Genomic DNA, 19,434 nt, shown 5'->3' with positions numbered 1-19,434 from the left:
GTAACTACAAATTTATAAGGTTTCCTTAAAATCTGCTTAAGATTGTTAAAAAATGAAAAGGCCAGCTATTGCTGGGGTTGAAGTTTGGCGCACAAGCCTAGTGTGGGGAAGGGCCTCTGTTGGGTGGGGGGGAGGGAGAAAGGAAGAGATTTTTTTTTCCATGCTACAAGTGTGTAAGTGTATTGTTTCAAAGCACTTGCAAATTGAAATAGATAACATATTCAATTGGAAAAAGCACTTGAGTGATTCTTCCAGCTTTTTATTTTCTGTCTGTTTATGCCCTAGAATTTAGTGGCATGGTTCTACTGTGTAAAGTCTGTGGGGATGTGGCATCAGGATTCCACTATGGAGTTCATGCTTGTGAAGGCTGTAAGGTAACAAAAGCTTTTATTTCTTACTACTAATCTATTTCTGGGAGTAGAGAAAGTGGGTTAGGTTTGTGGATGTCCACAGTTTATTTAGAAGGGAGGGGGGCAGGAATCAGCTGTTCCTCTTCAGTGTCTAGTCAAAGTAAATTTGCTGTCTCAGGTTACTCACTCAGGGTATAGAGCAGTCAGTTCTGCTTCATTCACTCTTCAGTCAGGCACAGGCCTTGAATGTCAGGAAGCAGGTATGAGCCAGACAGATAGGGCAGCACACTGCCGTGTTGGAGCAGTTCCTTTTTTTTTTTCTTTTGAGACAGAGTCTGAGGTAGTCTAGGGCTAGCCCAGAACTTGCTGTGTAGAGCAGTGGAGGATGACCTGGTGCATGCTGTGTAGGACAGTGGAAGATGACCTGGTGCATGCTGTGTAGGGCAGTGGAGGATGACCTGGTGCATGCTGTGTAGAGCAGTGGAAGATGACCTGGTACTTGCTGTGTAGGGCAGTGGAGGATGACCTGGTGCATGCTGTGTAGGGCAGTGGAGGATGACCTGGTGCATGCTGTGTAGGGCAGTGGAGGATGACCTGGTGCATGCTGTGTAGGGCAGTGGAGGATGACCTGGTGCTTGTTGTGTAGAGCAGTGGAGGATGACTTGGTGCTTGCTGTGTAGGGCAGTGGAGGATGACCTGGTACTTGCTGTGTAGGGCAGTGGAAGATGACCTGGTGCATGCTGTGTAGGGCAGTGGAAGATGACCTGGTACTTGCTGTGTAGGGCAGTGGAGGATGACCTGGTGCATGCTGTGTAGGGCAGTGGAGGATGACCTGGTGCATGCTGTGTAGGGCAGTGGAGGATGACCTGGTGCATGCTGTGTAGGGCAGTGGAGGATGACCTGGTGCTTGTTGTGTAGAGCAGTGGAGGATGACTTGGTGCTTGCTGTGTAGGGCAGTGGAGGATGACCTGGTACTTGCTGTGTAGAGCAGTGGAGGATGACCTGGTACTTGCTGTATAGGGCAGTGGAGGATGACCTGGTACTTGCTGTGTAGGGCAGTGGAGGATGACCTGGTACTTGCTGTGTAGAGCAGTGGAGGATGACCTGGTACTTGCTGTATAGGGCAGTGGAGGATGACCTGGTGCTTGCTGTGTAGGGCAGTGGAGGATGACCTGGTGCTTGTTGTGTAGAGCAGTGGAGGATGACCTGGTACTTGCTGTATAGGGCAGTGGAAGATGACCTGGTGCATGCTGTGTAGGGCAGTGGAGGATGACCTGGTGCATGCTGTGTAGGGCAGTGGAGGATGACCTGGTGCATGCTGTGTAGGGCAGTGGAGGATGACCTGGTGCTTGTTGTGTAGAGCAGTGGAGGATGACTTGGTGCTTGCTGTGTAGGGCAGTGGAGGATGACCTGGTACTTGCTGTGTAGGGCAGTGGAAGATGACCTGGTGCATGCTGTATAGGGCAGTGGAGGATGACCTGGTACTTGCTGTGTAGGGCAGTGGAGGATGACCTGGTACTTGCTGTGTAGAGCAGTGGAGGATGACCTGGTACTTGCTGTATAGGGCAGTGGAGGATGACCTGGTGCTTGCTGTGTAGGGCAGTGGAGGATGACCTGGTGCTTGTTGTGCATGGCAGTGGAGGATGACCTGGTGCTTGTTGTGTAGAGCAGTGGAGGATGACCTGGTACTTGCTGTGTAGAGCAGTGGAGGATGACCTGGTACTTGCTGTGTAGGGCAGTGGAGGATGACCTGGTGCTTGCTGTGTAGAGCAGTGGAGGATGACTTGGTGCTTGCTGTGTAGGGCAGTGGAGGATGACCTGGTGCTTGCTGTGTAGAGCAGTGGAGGATGACTTGGTGCTTGCTGTGTAGGGCAGTGGAGGATGACCTGGTGCTTGCTGTGTAGAGCAGTGAAGGATGACCTGGTGTTTGCTGTATAGGGCAGTGGAGGATGACCTGGTGCTTGCTGTGTAGGGCAGTGGAGGATGACCTGGTACTTGCTGTGTAGAGCAGTGGAGGATGACCTGGTGCATGCTGTGTAGGGCAGTGGAGGATGACCTGGTACTTGGTGTGTAGAGCAGTGGAGGATGACCTGGTACTTGCTGTGTAGGGCAGTGGAGGATGGCCTGGTACTTGCTGTGCATGGCAGTGGAGGATGACCTGGTACTTGCTGTGTAGAGCAGTGGAGGATGACCTGGTGCTTGCTGTGTAGGGCAGTGGAGGATGACCTGGTACTTGGTGTGTAGAGCAGTGGAGGATGACCTGGTACTTGCTGTGTAGGGCAGTGGAGGATGACCTGGTACTTGCTGTGTAGGGCAGTGGAGGATGACCTGGTGCTTGCTGTGTAGGGCAGTGGAGGATGACCTGGTACTTGCTGTGTAGGGCAGTGGAGGATGACCTGGTACTTGCTGTGTAGGGCAGTGGAGGATGACCTGGTACTTGCTGTGTAGGGCAGTGGAGGATGACCTGGTGCATGCTGTGTAGGGCAGTGGAGGATGACCTGGTACTTGCTGTGTAGGGCAGTGGAGGATGACCTGGTACTTGCTGTGTAGGGCAGTGGACGATGACCTGGTGCATGCTGTGTAGAGCAGTGGAGGATGACCTTGTACTTGCTGTGTAGAGCAGTGGAGGATGACCTGGTACTTGCTGTGTAGAGCAGTGGAGGATGGCCTGGTGCATGCTGTGTAGAGCAGTGGAGGATGACCTGGTACTTGCTGTGTAGAGCAGTGGAGGATGGCCTGGTACTTGCTGTGTAGGGCAGTGGAGGATGGCCTGGTACTTGGTGTGTAGAGCAGTGGAGGATGACCTGGTATTTGCTGTGCATGGCAGTGGAGGATGGCCTGGTACTTGCTGTGTAGGGCAGTGGAGGATGACCTGGTACTTGCTGTGCATGGCAGTGGAGGATGACCTGGTACTTGCTGTGCATGGCAGTGGAGGATGACCTGGTACTTGCTGCGCATGGCAGTGGAGGATGACCTGGTACTTGGTGTGTAGAGCAGTGGAGGATGACCTGGTACTTGCTGCGCATGGCAGTGGAGGATGACCTAGTGTTTGTGATCCTGCCTCCTGCCAATGGCTGGGATTACAGGCATAGGCACTGTGCATATAAACCAAGATTTGAGTTAGGTTTTATTCTGTAGAACTCAATAGAGATCTACCTGTCTCTTCTGGGATTAAAGGAATGCACCACCATGCCTGGTTCCTAATGTATTATTCATAACAAACTCATTTTCATATTAACATTAGCCAATTTAAGAAAGCAGACCACCCATGACACATGTAGCACTGTGTATTGGGTGTTAGTTTCTAGAACATGATTGATCTTTGGGGAATGTAGACCATATCAGATCTTATCCTGTTCAGTACTGTGGACTGGGAATAATTGCTAAGTATTTACTTAAATGTAGTGTGCTGAGAAATAATGCTTGAAGCAAGAACATTATTGATGCTAAACTAGCCTGAGCTACTTAGCAAGATCTCATCTCAAACACAAAACAAACAAAAAGAAATAATAACCACAAACAGTATACAAGTGAGTCAGATCATTAACTAGAACACACAGGGAAGAGTTAATTTCCAGTAATTGTAACCAGAATCTTAGGTAGCCTCTTTGAGGTGGCCCTGCCTCCTCACCTGCATCCAGGAATCCCTTAAAGCTGACACAACTCTATTTTCCTGTTACCAAAAAGTTAACAAGATCAACATGTGTTCTTGCTGTCTTCTCACTGTAGGCTAGAGTAAGAATTCAGTTTGGCAGGGTGTGGCAGAGTGAGTAAGATAAGGAAGAGCAAGTCTCTTCTGGGAAAGATCTGAATGAGTTGAGTCCGGGAGTTCTTAATGACTAGTGAGGTTTTTTTTTTTTTTTTTTTTTTTTTTTTTTTTTTTGTAGACAAAGCTCTTTTCTATTGTCTTAAAGAATTGTGTGTATAATTAATACATATGTTTAAAGAAAATATAAAATATTTCAAAGCTAAATTCATTCTCAGTTTACAGCTAGAAAATAAAACAACAATTTGAATGAAATGTGTTATATATTCTTTTAAAAAAAGTATCGTACTTTTTAATGTGTGTTCCTGTTTTGCCGTGTTGTATGTCTGTGCTCCACCTGAGAGTCTGGTGCCCGTGGAGGCTAGAAGAGGGCACTAGATCTGCTAGAACAGGAGCTACAAAGGGTTGTCAGCTGCCATGGGGGAGCTGGAAGAGCTGCTGGCACGTCTAACCACTGAGCCACCTCTCCATCACTATCGAGAAATGCAAATAATTGATAAATGTCTTGGTGGTATTTGTTTGAGGCAGGGTCTTGTGAAGTAGCCCAGGTTGGCTTAGACTCAAAATCTGCCTCAGCTTTCCAAGTTACTGTGATTACAGGCGTGTATCACCAAATCATGCTAAATGCATACTTTTGGGGCAGTGCTGTGCTGGGAATGAAACCAGGTTAGGCAAATACTTTGCCCTGGTCTACCTCATAGATTCCAGTACCCTTTTTTATTTGTTTTGGTTTGTTTGTTTTAAAAAGATTTATTTATTTATTTATGTATTTATGTATTTATTTATTTATTTATTTAATGTAAGTATACTGTAGCTGTCTTCAGACACTCCAGAAGAGGGCGTCAGATCTTGTCACGGATGGTTGAGAGTCACCATGTGGTTGCTGGGATTTGAACTCAGGACCTTTGGAAGAGCAGTTGGTGTTCTTCATCGCTGAGCCATCTCTCTAGCCCTGTTTGTTTATTTTGAGACAGGGTTTCTTTGGGTAGTGCTTGCTGTCCTGGAGCTAGCTCACTCTAGCCCAGGCTGGCAGAGATCCACTCACAGAGATCCTCATGCCTCTGCCTCCAGAGTGCCTTATTCAAGGCAAGTGCCTCCACCACCATGCCCTCATACCTTCTTAAAAATGGATTTTTCTTAGCTTTTGCATAATTTAAACCAAATATATATTATCATAGCAGTAAAATGCAAAAGTGTTATATCTGGTCAATATTTAATTAAGATGTATCATGTGTAGTCAGTTATATTAAGGGGATATATGTTCCAAAGTGATTTTTTTAGTTGTTTTTCTTGAGTTTTCTGTTTTTCCTGGGCTAGGGTTAGATGAAGACCTGGCATAGAGCATGTGCTTACGATTTATGTAGTAAAGATAGTTGTTTATAGTCTGAGAACCCTCTTTCCCTGGATCATGGCTGGATAATGGCATGTGCTATAACATGTGCTGCTCACATGTGGCCAGGGATGGTTGTCATGTGTGTCTAGGTATGTTGGTGTCACCAGAGAATGTTCCAGAAATAACCAAGCTCGGCTATTGTAACATAAGGTTCTAGTGATAGAATTCAGCTATCAACCTGTCAGCTTTTAAGTTTCAGAAGTTTGATATAGAGGCACATGCTTGTCATCCCAGCACTTGGGAGGAGAGGGACGAGGATCAATAGTTCAAGGCTACCTTGGGCTAATTGAGATCCACCCCAGCTCCGGAAAAAAAAAAAAGAAAAGAAAAAAAAAAGTTTTGGAGCTTGCTCTCAAGGTAGAGCTCATGGGCTGCTGCTGCAGTCTAGCAGCAGGAGTGCTTATGAAAAGGGACTGTGGGCCAGCACAGAGAAGCCTCCACAGGGAGATGAATTTTGTTTGTTAAGTGTTGTATCTACCAGTAAGGATCCAGTTAACTTCTTTGTCAAGATTTTCTCTCTTTGACATAGGTCTAGCTCCACATATACTAGCTTGATAAGGGAATAGTTCTTGTGAGGACTTCACATGGCTATTTTTACATGGATAGATAAATCTTCCTTTATTTTAGGGTTTCTTTCGGAGGAGCATTCAGCAAAACATCCAGTATAAGAAGTGCCTGAAGAATGAGAACTGTTCCATCATGAGGATGAACAGGAACCGGTGCCAGCAATGCCGCTTTAAGAAGTGTCTGTCTGTGGGAATGTCGCGAGATGGTACGTGCCCAGGGCAGAGTGTTGGCAAAGTGTGAGGTTGATCATTGAGCTGTCAGCAGTTACCAGGGTTAGTTGGTTGGTAAGTACAGATTCAGAAAGCACACTGTGCCCTCCTGTGGGTTTAAACTCAAAACGGTGGATGAGTGCTGTCATCTCTATGGTGGCTGTCCGTCTGCATGGCTGCCTTTATGTTGCTTCGTGTAAACTGACTCACAGCTTTTCCTAAATGATTTTGATTTTCAAGACAGGGTTTCTCTGCATAGCCTTGGCTGTACTGCAACTAACTTTGGTAGACTAGGTTGTCCTTGAACTTAGAGACCCACCTGCCTCTGCCTTCCAAGTGCTGGGATTAAAATGTGTATGCTACTATTTGCAGCTCTTCCTGAATGATTTTAAGTTTTCTTTTTCTGGGGATGAAGGGCAGGATTTATTTGACATAGAAAAATGGCTCAGTGATTAAAAGCACACACTGCTCTTGTACAGAATTCAGGTTTAGTTCCCAGTATTTACAAGGTGGCTGGTTCACAAGTGCCTCTAACTCCATTCCAGGGGACCCTGATGCTTTCTTCTGGCATCTGTGGCACAATATGTGATGTGATACACACACATACACACACACACATACACACACACACACACACACACACACACACATACATGCAGGCAAAACATTGATACACATAAAAATAATACACATATATTTATTATGCACTATATTATCATCACTGTCTTCTTAGCTGTTTTAGTCTTTTTTAAAAAAAGGTTTTTTGAGGTAGGATCTCAGTGTGCAGCACTAGTTGGCCTGGAGCTCACAGAGATTGTCCAGAGTGCTGTGTGGTTTGCCTGGCTTTAGAAAGCTGCTGCTATGCTTTAAATTGCAGTTCTTTGATTTCCATGTTTCTTAGATTTTTTTACTTAGGAAAAAAACTCAACATGTTTTTCTTACCCTTGTTTTGGAAAGTTTTCTTTTCTTTCCTATTTCCTTTACTGAATCAACACCCATGTTTACAAAAACTTAGGCTGAGACATATAGATATTCTTGATTTGTATGACAAGAAGTCATGACTTTCAGAGCTAGTTTTGTGTCATTGTTTTGTACAAGCAGAGCTTATTAGAATATATACGCTAACTAACTTTCTTTTCATAGCTGTCCGATTTGGCCGGATTCCTAAGCGTGAAAAACAGAGAATGCTAATTGAAATGCAAAGTGCAATGAAGACCATGATGAATTCCCAGTTCAGTGGCCACCTGCAGAATGACACCTTAGCAGAGCAGCATGAACAGTCAGCACTACCAGCTCAGGAACAGCTGCGGCCCAAGCCACAGCTGGAGCAAGAAAACATCAGAAGCACTCCTCCTTCTGATTTTGCAAAGGAGGAAGTGATTGGCATGGTGACCAGAGCCCACAAGGATACCTTTCTGTATAATCAGGAACATCGAGAAAACTCATCTGAGAGCATGCCACCTCAGAGAGGAGAACGGATCCCCAGGAATGTGGAGCAATATAATTTAAATCATGACCATCGTGGCGGTGGGCTTCACAGCCATTTCCCCTGCAGTGAGAGCCAGCAGCATCTCAGTGGACAGTACAAAGGGAGGAACATAATGCATTACCCAAATGGGCATGCCATTTGTATTGCAAATGGACACTGTGTGAACTTCTCCAGTGCTTATACTCAGAGAGTCTGTGATAGAATTCCAGTAGGTGGATGTTCTCAGACCGAGAACAGGAATAGTTACCTGTGCAACACTGGAGGGAGGATGCATCTGGTACAGTGAAATCGATTCTTTGCTCGCCTTGTATCAAGGAAAGCTTAGAAGGTTTTCTTTTAGGGGGGCATGCTGAGTTGGGAGGTGGGTCAGAAAGCCCAAGAGATTTCTAGAAGCCTCTGTAGTATTTTTAGTGAAATGTTAATAAGCAGTGCATGAGGAGTAACTTAATTTCATGCAACAGTAGGTATGAGCTTGTGCTTTCATTGCTACTGTGGGGCTAAGATTTGGATAAAATATGATTGACATAGAATTTCTGGAAATGTCTTTGGAAGTTTAGATGTTCTGCTCAGTTAGTACTTCATTAGCTTTGGGATCTTTCTCAAAAGAGTTGATCCTTTAGCTTCTTTGATTTCTTTGGAGAAATTTTGTTGCTCTTGTGGGGACAGTCTTGGGATGCCCAGGCTGACTTTGAGCTCCTGGGTTCGAGTGATCTTATGGACACACACACACACACACACAGTTTTCAAGATAGGGTTTCTTTGTAGAGCTCTCACTGCCCTGGAACTCAGAGATCTGCCTGCCTCTGCCTCCTGAGTCTGGGAAGGAATCTAATAACCTAATTCTAAGATTTTATCCTGAGATCAGTTAATATTCATATCTTTCAAATTCATTTCACCAACTTCAACATTCTACACAGAAATACATTGTTTCTGGTCAGCCAGACTTTCATCAGAACAGCAGTGTGCCGTAAGTCATTTCCGGCTTAAACCATGAGGTCTTTGGTGTAGTGCTTGCTCTCAGCTGCCAGGTAATTAAAGTTCTGTTTTAATCCTAAAAGTAGTTGGTTCTGCAGTCTTCATGTTGAGCGTTCCTTGCCGTTCTCTTGCCGCTGTCTGAGGTCTGAGGCTCTAGAACACACCTTACACTTGGTGGCCTCCTGGTACTTAAGGTGCTGAGGTTCTTCCTCCAGGCACTTGTAGGCTTTTTAGGTGCTGGTTTCGTAGCAGTCTCCAGGCCTTAGGAATCCTCTCATTCCTAGATTCTTACGGGTTTAATGGGAATTTATAGGCTATTTTTACTACTAGACCATACCTTTTTAGTGGTCCTGCAGCTTCTTTGACTTCCTCAGTTCCTGTGTACTGCATATCCATTGTCAGTTTCCTAGCAGCACAGCTGGAGGTCCTGGTCTCAGCCTTGTTAATGAGTTGAAGGACCAGTGATCCATTCCTCCCGCCCTACCTCCCTATCCCCAGTAATTTATTGATTTTCATCCTGATCACAGCTCTACTCCTCTCCTCCCAGTGATGCCCTTTTATCACCCCCTCCCCCCTTCAGAGAAGGAGAAGCCCACCCTGGCACAAGTCCTGGCCCAAGTCCCGACATCAGTGACCCTCTTAAATTGAGGTGCCTTATACCTTTAGAACTTGCAGTGTTTTTGTGTACTGAGAATAAATAAGCCCTGAAATGGGAAGTAAATACAGGTTTGTGGCCTCACATTGTGTTTGCATAAGGCACTGAGCCTTTCAGAGGATCATGTACTCAACGAAGAAAAGGTAATTATGGACTGAGGTGCAGCTTTTGTGGCGTAGCTCTTGCTTAGCTTGTGAAATCCAAAAGACTCTGGATTTCATCTACTAGCAGGGAAAGACAATGATTATATTTGATTATAATTGACCATAAAAACCAGGGTGAGAAATAAATCTGTTTTTTATTTTTATTTTTATTTTTTTATTTACTTTTTTGGTTTTTGAGACTGTAGCCCTGGCTTTTCTGAAATTCACTCTGTAGCTGAGGCAGGCCTTGAACTCAGAAATCTGCCTGCCTCTGCTTCCCAAGTGCTGGGATTAAAGGCGTGCACCACCACTGCCTGGCAGTAAATCTGTTTTCAAAACTCAAGGCATTTCACATGTGTGTAAGGTGGTAGCTGTTGCCCAAGAATTTTTCAAGTTCTTATTTATGCAATGTTTTTCCTAGGTTACTTCCTACAGTAGGTCCATAGCTTTTTAAATTCGGTTGCCATGAGGCTTTTAAAAGCACATTTGAGACAGGATCGCATGTAGTCATGCCTGGCCTGGTACTCATAGAGATCTTCCTATCTCTGCCTCCCTAGTTTTGGGATTAAAGCTTTATAAGGCCTTTTAAATGTACAGGATATGCATTTCTATTTTATTTTTAATTTTATTATTGTTGCTTTTTGTTTAGAGATAGGTAGGGCTTACTACATACTCCTGCTGGTCTTGAACTCAGAGATTCTCATGCCTTTTCCTCCCTTGTGCTGAGATTAAACTTATGTGCCACCACATCTGCCTATGTGTGCATGTGTGAGTGTGGGTATGTGCATGTGTGTGAGTGTGGGTATGTGCACGTGTGTGGAGGTACTGAAGGAGGGTCCTGAAACTGCAGTTCCTAGGCAGTACTGCCCCACTGGTGAGTGTGCTGGGAACTGAACTGCAAGAGCAGTGTTTCCTACTGCTAAGCCATCTCCAGCCAGAACGTGTGATTTATAAAGCCTCCATTTTAAAGTGTTTACCCACCTTTTATTGGTTAGAACTCATACATTTTCTTATGTACATTGAAGATAATGTAACTGTATTTACTGTGGTGAGAATTCTTGTGTTGAGGTAAGATGCACTCAGAGAAAGGTTTAATGGAAGGCCTTGCTTGAGTTAGGAGTTATTTCATGTTGTGGTTTCTCATAATTGAGGTGACACTTTGGAATTCTTTGCCACCCTTCATAATAAAAGAGGTTTTCTATTCTTGTAAATTAGGTTTGTCCTATGAGCAAGTCTCCATATGTGGATCCTCAGAAGTCTGGACATGAAATCTGGGAAGAATTTTCAATGAGTTTTACCCCAGCAGTAAAAGAGGTGGTGGAATTTGCAAAACGAATTCCTGGCTTCCGTGATCTGTCTCAGCATGATCAGGTCAACCTGTTAAAAGCTGGGACTTTTGAGGTAAGTTTTATTTATCCTGACTGTTGATGCAAAGCCACATACTTAATTCTTTTTTCTTTTCTAAAGAAATGTTGATAGTTCAGAGTCTCGAACTAACAAAACAGTAACTATCACGGGATTCCAAGAAGGGAGGGACATTGAGCTACTTACCTGGAATGTTCAACTCTGTGACCCCAGCATGTGAGTTACAAGTTTTGATCGTAGTTTCATGTGTAGATGTACTAGTGTTTGCTTAGTGTTAGACACCCAAAAGCTGAGTCTAGTGTTTACTGTATTGAATACAGAATAAGCAAGGAGAGTGGGTTGCGTATGGTATGGTGGTGCACGCCTTTAGGTCCGGCTTTTAGGAGGTAGAGGCAGGTGAATCTCTAAGTTCCAGGCAAGCTAGGGGCTATGTAGTGAGATCCTGTGTCTCCAAAACAAGCAAAAGTAAGTACCGCCAAAACCAAAGAAAGGAGCCTGGCATGTGGTTTTTACTTTTATGAGAAGAGTGTAGACTATGTAAGGACTCAGTAGGTGTCTCTGTGTTGCCCTTTCTCGGGAGCCTTGGCAGTTTGTCCTCAATCACTGCTTTGGAGATAAGGTCTTGAGAGGCCCAGATTGCCTCAGTTGCCTCTCCCAGTTGATCAGTTTGGGGTGTGTCTCTGTGTCCTCCTGTGTTTGGGGTCTGCCACTGCATTTTCACTCTTTTCACCCCAGCTTTGCTTGTGGAGATGCTTTGTGCCTGTGCGTGGACTGCCCTGGCTGCCCTTGTGTAGGTGGGCTGGCCAACTGCTGCCTCACAGTGGTGGCTTAGAGGGCACTCACACAGAGCTCTGAAATCTGAGGGGACAGTAAGAGTTGAACATCTAGTGGGCCAGACCTTTAAATTCTGAGCAGTTGGAGAAGGGACCAAGCACAGGTTCGGCTCCTTCCCCTGAGTCGTGCAGATGAGACTGTCAGGTGCCCCTGGTGTGAGGTGCTGCCCTTGTGGAGTGCGCCTGGCGGAGCAGCTTCTAGTCTTTGCTCACTCTCTGAAGCCCATTGCTTCTTGCCTTACCCCTGTTGTAACATGTGCCACAGTAGCCTTTACCTCAGCCTCTGCTGCCTGGACTGTCTGGACTAGAACAGAAAAGTACCATCTTGATAATAAACCATCCCTAGAATAAGCAAGCAACAGCTGGGCCTTTCAGTTTAAAGGAATACAATGAAACTTAGGTTTTCAAGTCCGAGGGTTCAAGTCAGTGGCTGGTGCACTTCACTTTTAGGAGAGGTAATTCTTGCGGAGAGGTGACTAGTATATTATGCCCTGTGACGGTGCTTCAAAGTAATTAGCACCATACCAGAGAAGATTCACTTCCTTTTGGGTTGTCTGGGCAGCCCACTTTTGTTTAGGGCACTGTAGAAGACTGGTGTTGCCCAGTGCACTTTCAGATGTAAGAGAGGCATGCAGATAGCATTGATGTCACAGAGAGAGGTATGGGTGCATGCTGCAGTCCTGTGATACGGTCAGTCAAAACTCATGTGGCCTGAGCAACAGGAGCTAGGCTCAGCTCCTGCATGCTGTGTGGTTGGTAGCCCAGGCTGTGTGAGTCCATGGTCCCAGGCCCATGGTCCCAGGTTAATTGACTCTGTGGGTCTATCTGTGGTGTCCGTGACCCCTCTGACTTGCTTAGTTCTGTCCTTGAGTCTTCCACAACACTCCCCAAACTCTGCCTTATGTTTGACTGTGGGTCTCTGCACTTGTCTCCCTCTGCTGCTGGATAAAGCCTCTCAGGAGACAGTTATGCTAGGTTCCTCTCTGCAAGCATAGCAGAGTGTCATTAACAGTGTCAGGGTCCAGGCAGTGGTGGTGCACGCCTTTAATCTCAGCACTCAGGAGGCAGAGGCAGGCGGATTTCTGAGTTCGAGGCCAAGCCTGTTGTACAGAGTGAGTTCCAGGACAGCCAGGACTACACAGAGAAACCCTATCTTGAAAAAAAAAATAGAAGAAAATTATTGTCAGGGGTTGGCTTTCTCTCATGGGATAGGTCTCAAGTTGGGGTAGTCATTAACTAGTCAAGTTAACTGTTCCTTCAGTCTCTGCTCCATCTTTATCCCTGTACATTTTATATGGAAGATAAATTTTGAGTTGAAGGTTTTACGGGTAGATTGGTGTCCCTTCCTTCTCTGGAAGGTCTGGCCTGGCTACAGAGGTGGTCATTTCAGTCTCTGTATTCCTCTCTGGTAGGAGTCTCAGCTAGGGTCACCCCATAGACGCCCTGTACTCCCCCTCACATCCAGGCATCCAGTTAGTCAACAGAAATGCGCCCCCCATTTCCATTCCTCATGTCCCCACACACTGATTGCCATCCATATTCTCCTCACCCCCCTCCTACCCAGTTCCCTCTCTCCCTCCACCTCAGAGGACTATTTAGTTTCCCCTTCTGAGTGAGATTCGTGCGTTCTCCCTTGGGCCTTCCTTTTTGCTTAGCTTCTTTCGGTCTGTGGATTGTAGCATTGTTATCTTGCACGTTATGGCTAATGTCCGCTTATAAGTGAATACACACCATACATATCTTTCTTTTTTTCTTTTTTTTGGCATTGTAAAGATTTATTATCGACCTTTCACTGCTTCTTTAAATAATCAATGAATTGATTAATAATTAATTGGACTGAGAGACAGGCTCTTATTTTTTGCCCTTCAGTCCCTTGCCTTGGCTCCCAAACTGAAATGATATAACATTGACATTGTTTCCTAGAATATTTGAATCTGCCTACTAAATCTAATTTTTAATTTTAATTTTTTTATCAACATAACATAGGATATGTTGACTACATATAGGCTCTTGATATGCAGTGAGTGTTCAAGACTATATAGAAAAGTCACATTTAAAAGGGCCATGTACCACACAGCTAACTTCCTTGGATGATAAATCTAAAAACATATCAATACCCCTCCATTTGGTGAATCCTCTGTGCTTTAGAGTTGACTTAAACTTCATTGGCTCTAAGATGCCATCTCTTCAGAACACTAAAACTATTTTAACTTTGAAGGTTTATTCAAACTAAGTAGGCTCATACAAAATCAATTTACAAAACCAGAATATCCACACATCAAAATAAAGCTATAGTAGAAGAATCGTATGGTGATATTCTTCTGACCATCCATTTATCTGTATGAAAGTTTTATTTAATTCTTCTGTGAAGGATTACATCACTTAGTGACCATAGGATACAGAGGGCAACCAAGTACTCTGCCACCGTCTCCTGTGGGTATGCTTATGCTACTCATCAGCACCATGACCTTTACACATACATATCTTTCTGTAGGTCATATTTTTAAACTCAGTGACATTATTGCTCATTTTAATTTTTTTTTCATTTCTGAATCTTTGTTTATAAGACTTAGAGTTTTTAGCATCTTGCCATTGCTGACTAGACTGTTGTTTGATATTGGGATGTTTATTGCTTTTGTGCAGAATTTGCCTTAAAGTGGTTCTAGATCTAAATTCAACTTCCTTTTCTATAAAATTTCTTTTATATATAGATGTTTCTTAACTGACTTTATTAGTTACATCTTAGTTTTCTCAATGAACTTCTTCAAATATATTTGAATTTTCTGCCTTTCAGGTTTTAATGGTACGATTTGCTTCATTATTTGATGCAAAGGAGCGGACTGTCACATTTCTAAGTGGTAAGAAATACAGTGTGGATGACCTGCACTCAATGGGAGCAGGGGATCTGCTCAGCTCCATGTTTGAGTTCAGTGAGAAGCTGAACGCCCTCCAGCTCAGTGATGAAGAAATGAGCTTGTTCACAGCAGTTGTTCTAGTATCTGCAGGTAAGCAAGCAGGCTGTCTCAAAAGCTGGTCATGCTGACTGATGATTTCATCCTTCTGTTCTTCAGATTCCACATTCTATTAGAGAAAAGGGTTGCCCATACATGGTGTTTCCTCATGAGTCACAGTGATGGTCCCAGTTTTTTGTATTTAGGTTCTAGCAACTTTCTCTCGAGGTATCAGATAGTAGCCTTTATGGTGCAGATTGTTCCTCTCAATGGTCAAATTTTATTCATTAGATGGTAGTCAGTAAGTCTAGCCCTATGAAGAGGTGGGGATAATACAAGGTATGAATACTAGGATAGGGAGTCTAATGTGCATGGGAGTAGAAATGTAGTTTGTATGTGGTAAAGATATATTTCTGCACTACATTATTTTGTCTTGCCAATTAGAAGCAGTTGAAGTTAGCATCAAATTTAAAGAAATGAGAAACTCTGGTATAGAAAGATGGCTCAGCAGTCAAAAGCAATGGCTGATTTTCCAGAGAACTAGGGTTTGAGTTCTAGCACCCACATAGTGGTTCATAACCACCCTCCAGGTCCATAGAATTCCACTCAGCATCAGGCGTGCAAGTGGTGCGTGGACATACCTGTAAGCAAAACACCCAAACATGCTAGAAGAAAAGAAACCTCAGGCTAGCCTTGAACTCTGAGCTCTGCCTGCCTCTACCTTCCAAGATTAAAGGCATGTACACCAGTGCCTGGCTAAGAATTTTTTCCTCCAAAGCAGGGTTTTTATTTGAAGCCTTGGCAGTCTTGGAATTTGCTCTGTAGACCAGGCTGGCCTCAAGAGATCCACCTGCCCCTGCCTCCTGAGGGCTGGGATTAAAGGCATGCACTACCATCCCTGACTCAGTTTTTGTTGTGTTATTTATGTTACTTTAGCTGAGAATTTTTACAGCTTGTGTATGTTGCTCTATTTTAAATTTGGTAGTGGTCAGTAAGTAAGTAATCATTTATTGCTAATGTCTTCCCTTCATATTTCTCTCTTCTCTACTTCCCATTAGATCGATCTGGAATTGAAAATGTCAACTCAGTGGAGGCTTTGCAGGAAACACTCATCCGTGCACTAAGGACCTTAATAATGAAAAACCATCCAAACGAGGCCTCCATTTTTACAAAATTACTTCTAAAGTTGCCAGATCTTCGATCTTTAAACAACATGCACTCTGAGGAACTCTTGGCTTTTAAAGTTCATCCTTAAGGCCTTTGAATATGAACTGATGCTAATGTACACTATGCTGATATTTTTATTTATATGTGTATACCATATTGTGGAAATAGAAAAGGACTTAGCGCCAGGCCCTGGACTATCTCTGTAGTCAGTCACCAGTAGATGCTCGGAAGAGAACGCGTTGTCTTGTTAGACATTGGCCCACCCTCCCTGTAGACCAATCAGCTGTGTTGCACTTAGACTGGAGAAGTTACACTGAACTATAATCACACTGAATGTTAGACTTTTTCATCTGCCAAAGCCAAAATACCATTTGATCTCCCCATGGTATAAATCTAGCGCATGTTGCAGATATAGGAGGACTTAGACATTAGCCCTTTGTGCTGGGGATTCTGTTGTACCACAGACTGAAATGTGAGAAGGAAGACTGAGAGCCAAGAGGTCTCTATGTGTTTGGATTTTGCTCTGCCACTGTCAAAGTACATGGTCCTGGCAGTCCTTGGGTTGTGGAAAATGATAATTGATAGTGTCCCCAATGTCCTGCCTCATAGGGATACCGAAAAAATGTTCATAAAGCATCTTTACCTCTTGGGAGATAGGCACTATGTAAATAAGGTGAAGTTTTTATTATAATTGCTCATAATAATAATCTTGTCTTATTTCTAAGCATTTCTGGGAAACTTTGACAGTCCACACCAATTTATTCAGGGTTCCTGCTCAGGTAGGGTTCCCTACTGATAAACACATATTCCAGGTTTATGGACACCTCAGATAGTATGTGTACATAGTGTGTATGTGAATATAATTATATATAAAATCTTACTTCACAATATTTTAAACTGTGAAGAACTTTATCATACAATAAACTTAAATAAGAGGTGTCAAGGACCCAAATTAGGTGCATTTTACCTGTTGCTGCTGATGTATAACCATTGCTTTATGATGTTTAGATGGTAGAATACTGAAGTTAATGCTCTTATTTTTGTTTAAGTATCATTTAATGTAAAAGTGTAATGAGCGGTCAAATCTGGATTTTGGAAAAAACATGTATTTTAGGATATATCTTTGATACAATCTGCAGTTGAAGGTAATAGATGTTTCAGTGTTTCAGCTTTCTACCTTGTGCTATTAATACAGGTGGTATTGCTGCCACTTACCTGCTGCAGGTGGATGGCATATTTGGATTCTGTGTGGAGGATGTTTTGTTTAGGAAAACTTTGTGACCTGTTGGCATGTTTGTGCCAAGTCCACTTTTCTTTCTTTCCCTAAATAATACTACAGGGATTTTGTCAATTGAGATTTAATATAATTTGAAAAATCTTGTAGTAAGTGACCTACCTACAGGCTTAGAGATTGTGGTAGGAAAGATAGCCAAAGTTGAAGATTCATGAACAACACCCCGTGTCCCCCCAAAGTAGCAATACATTGTATTTTGGGGGTAAAATTACTTTCTGTATAATGCTAGATTAAGTGAAATTGTAAAGACATTAAGAACATGCTTTACTATTTAAAGCCTGTTACTTTTATGACATGTAAGCAGAATGCCTTATTTTGTAGTTTTAACTTGTTGCTACAGGATTTGAACTTCTGTGGTACAGTTAAGAGAGCTTGAGAAAGATAAACCCCTGTTGTCAGAGAGGAAAGTGATGGTGTGTCTGTCATACAGTAGGGACCATAACTGCTGTGTACGCTCAGTGGGTATGGCTTTCATGGGGTAGACAGCTAGGCATTGTGAATTCTTTACATGATAGCATTATTCTTTTATATTTTTTTCTAGGATAAACAAATGCATAGTTTTCTTTTATGGGGATAGAGAGCTTGTTTGAAGTAATACTGAAAACCTCAAAGGTTATGTTGATTCTTCATTTTTGCCTTTTACATAAGTGTCTTTATAACATGTATCTTTAAAGCACTTAAGTCTTTGGAAATATGTAACCAGAACTGTTAGTATTGCTTGTAATGCTTTAGTTAGGGTTAGTTTATACATGTGCACACCTAAATATAAGCATGTAGGTTTGCATTTTGTCTCATAAAATTTTATTTCAATAAATTCTTCCTGAAGTAATGGGAAACAAAATCCATAGTTCATATGCCACATGTAGTATTTCTGTTATCTAAAAGTAGCCCAAAGATTCTAATTCTAAAATGAAACCAGCAGCCTCATACAAGCACACTCTTTGATTGAGTCATGGTCTAAGAGTTAATAAACGACATCAGCCAGATAGAGAACTTCTGAGTCATTGAGGCACTATTGATAATTAATAATGTACTGTATGAATTAAGATGCTTTAACTCTGACTTTATGTTTCAAGGTTAAAATATGGGCATTATCTCACCAGACTTATGGGCATTATGTTAACAAGATAAACCATTTTTTCCTGTGCTTTTAGTATGTCTTTACAAGATGTGAGAGAGGATTCCAGCTTCCAGAGAGTGAACACTGAGGGAAAGGAGAGACATCTTGGGATAAAGTTTGTTCTCATAGTAATGGTTAATTGCAGATAAAAAAATTTGAAGAGTATTTCAGTAGATTAGCATATAGATTTCATATCTACCTTGTAAGAAATTGCCATTGTGATTGGGTAAGAATTGATGTGTGTTATGTAAACATTACAAAGCAAAGCTGGGAGAGGAGCTCAGATAGATTACTCCTGTGCAGGAGAGCAGAAACCTGTCTCAGTTGGTCTTTTATCTTTTTGCAATATAAAGTTTGCTGAATGTATAAGAGTTTATTGTTTTGTTCTCTGTTCCCCTAGTAGACCGAATCCCTCAGTCCCACCCCTAACACTGCAATAGAGCACCAACTTCAGCCTTCCTTCCCCATTGCCCACACTTCCTGTGGGTCCCACAGAACATCCTTCTCTGGCCTCCCTTCCCTGAATTGTTACTGTGTCCCAGCCCTCAGCTCAGGTGGACACCCCCTACTTAACCACTGGCCACACCTGCTAGAAGACCAGGTTCTCGATCTCAGACCTTCTCTGCTCTTTGTTCCCCTAGCAGACCCAGTTCCTCAGGCTCATCCCAACTACAGCCTTCCTTCCTGTTCACACCTCCTGTGGATCTCAGAAAACATCCCCTCCTGACCTCTCTAAAATCAGAACTTAACCTGCCAGTGTAAAAACACAGTAACAGCCAGGACAATATGTTTCCACCAGAGTCTAGCTAGCTTACCATAGCAGATCCTGAATATTCTAACATATATGAAGCACAACAAAAAAGACCTTAAAACCTCCATATGAAGATGACAGAGATCCATAAAGAAGAACCAAATACATCTCTTAAATGTAGGAAAGCACAAACAATTGGATGACATGAATAAATTCCTTAAAGCCAGGAGAAAACAAAATAGTTGAAGGAAATAAAACTGTTCAAGACCTACAAATGGAAATAGAAGCAATAAAGAACAGAATTCTGGAAATGGAAAATTCCAGAATTTGAACAGTAACTACAAAAGCAAGCTTCACCAACTGAATACAAGAGATGGAAGAGAATCTCAGGCATTGAAACTGTAAT

General features: G+C 43.1%; 2 protein-coding genes across 51 annotated transcripts in view; one reads left to right on the top strand and one right to left on the bottom strand.

The window, feature by feature from the left end:
- Positions 1–18,646, top strand: part of Nr1d2 (nuclear receptor subfamily 1 group D member 2) — a 28,787-nt gene extending 10,141 nt beyond the window's left edge. Inside the window, exons 3-8 of the mRNA XM_052190438.1 lie at positions 286–374; positions 6,137–6,281; positions 7,429–8,051; positions 10,763–10,948; positions 14,540–14,750; positions 15,755–18,646. Coding sequence (XP_052046398.1) covers positions 286–374; positions 6,137–6,281; positions 7,429–8,051; positions 10,763–10,948; positions 14,540–14,750; positions 15,755–15,951 — 1,451 coding nt within the window. The 3' untranslated portion in view covers positions 15,952–18,646. The remainder of the gene's footprint in view (positions 1–285; positions 375–6,136; positions 6,282–7,428; positions 8,052–10,762; positions 10,949–14,539; positions 14,751–15,754) is intronic.
- On the bottom strand, positions 418–3,580 carry LOC127690884 (uncharacterized). 50 transcript variants are annotated; one of them, XM_052190417.1, is made up of 7 exons: positions 2,917–3,580; positions 2,849–2,882; positions 1,795–2,814; positions 1,625–1,658; positions 1,081–1,454; positions 877–978; positions 418–842 (listed from the first exon to the last, which is right to left on the bottom strand). In XM_052190417.1, exons 1-7 carry the CDS (start codon positions 3,374–3,376, stop codon positions 569–571), a joined length of 2,298 nt encoding a protein of 765 aa, XP_052046377.1. In that variant the 5' UTR covers positions 3,377–3,580; the 3' UTR covers positions 418–568. The 50 variants fall into 50 exon arrangements, with proteins under 50 accessions (XP_052046377.1, XP_052046376.1, XP_052046375.1 ...); XM_052190416.1 differs by having other exon boundaries at positions 1,081–1,216; positions 1,523–2,814; XM_052190415.1 differs by having other exon boundaries at positions 1,081–1,182; positions 1,523–2,882.
- Positions 18,647–19,434: the final 788 nt, after the last annotated feature.

Source organism: Apodemus sylvaticus, chromosome 8 (assembly GCF_947179515.1).
Source record: "Apodemus sylvaticus chromosome 8, mApoSyl1.1, whole genome shotgun sequence".
NCBI lineage: Eukaryota > Metazoa > Chordata > Mammalia > Rodentia > Muridae > Apodemus > Apodemus sylvaticus.
Note: the sequence above shows the minus strand (reverse complement) of the source record. Positions and strands in the feature narration are given on the sequence as shown.

Excerpts from the sequence above, each read along its gene's own strand:
- LOC127690884 (XM_052190383.1), bottom strand. The coding sequence starts at position 3,376 with ATGCGCAGCAAGTACCAGGTCATCCTCCACTGCTCTACACACCAAGTA. Across the intron at positions 2,883-2,916 it reads CTCTACACAGCATGCACCAG|GTCATCCTCCACTGCCCTAC; the intron begins GTCATCGTCCAC and ends AGCAAGTACCAG. Across the intron at positions 979-1,080 it reads CCCTACACAGCATGCACCAG|GTCATCCTCCACTGCCCTAC; the intron begins GTCATCTTCCAC and ends AACAAGCACCAG.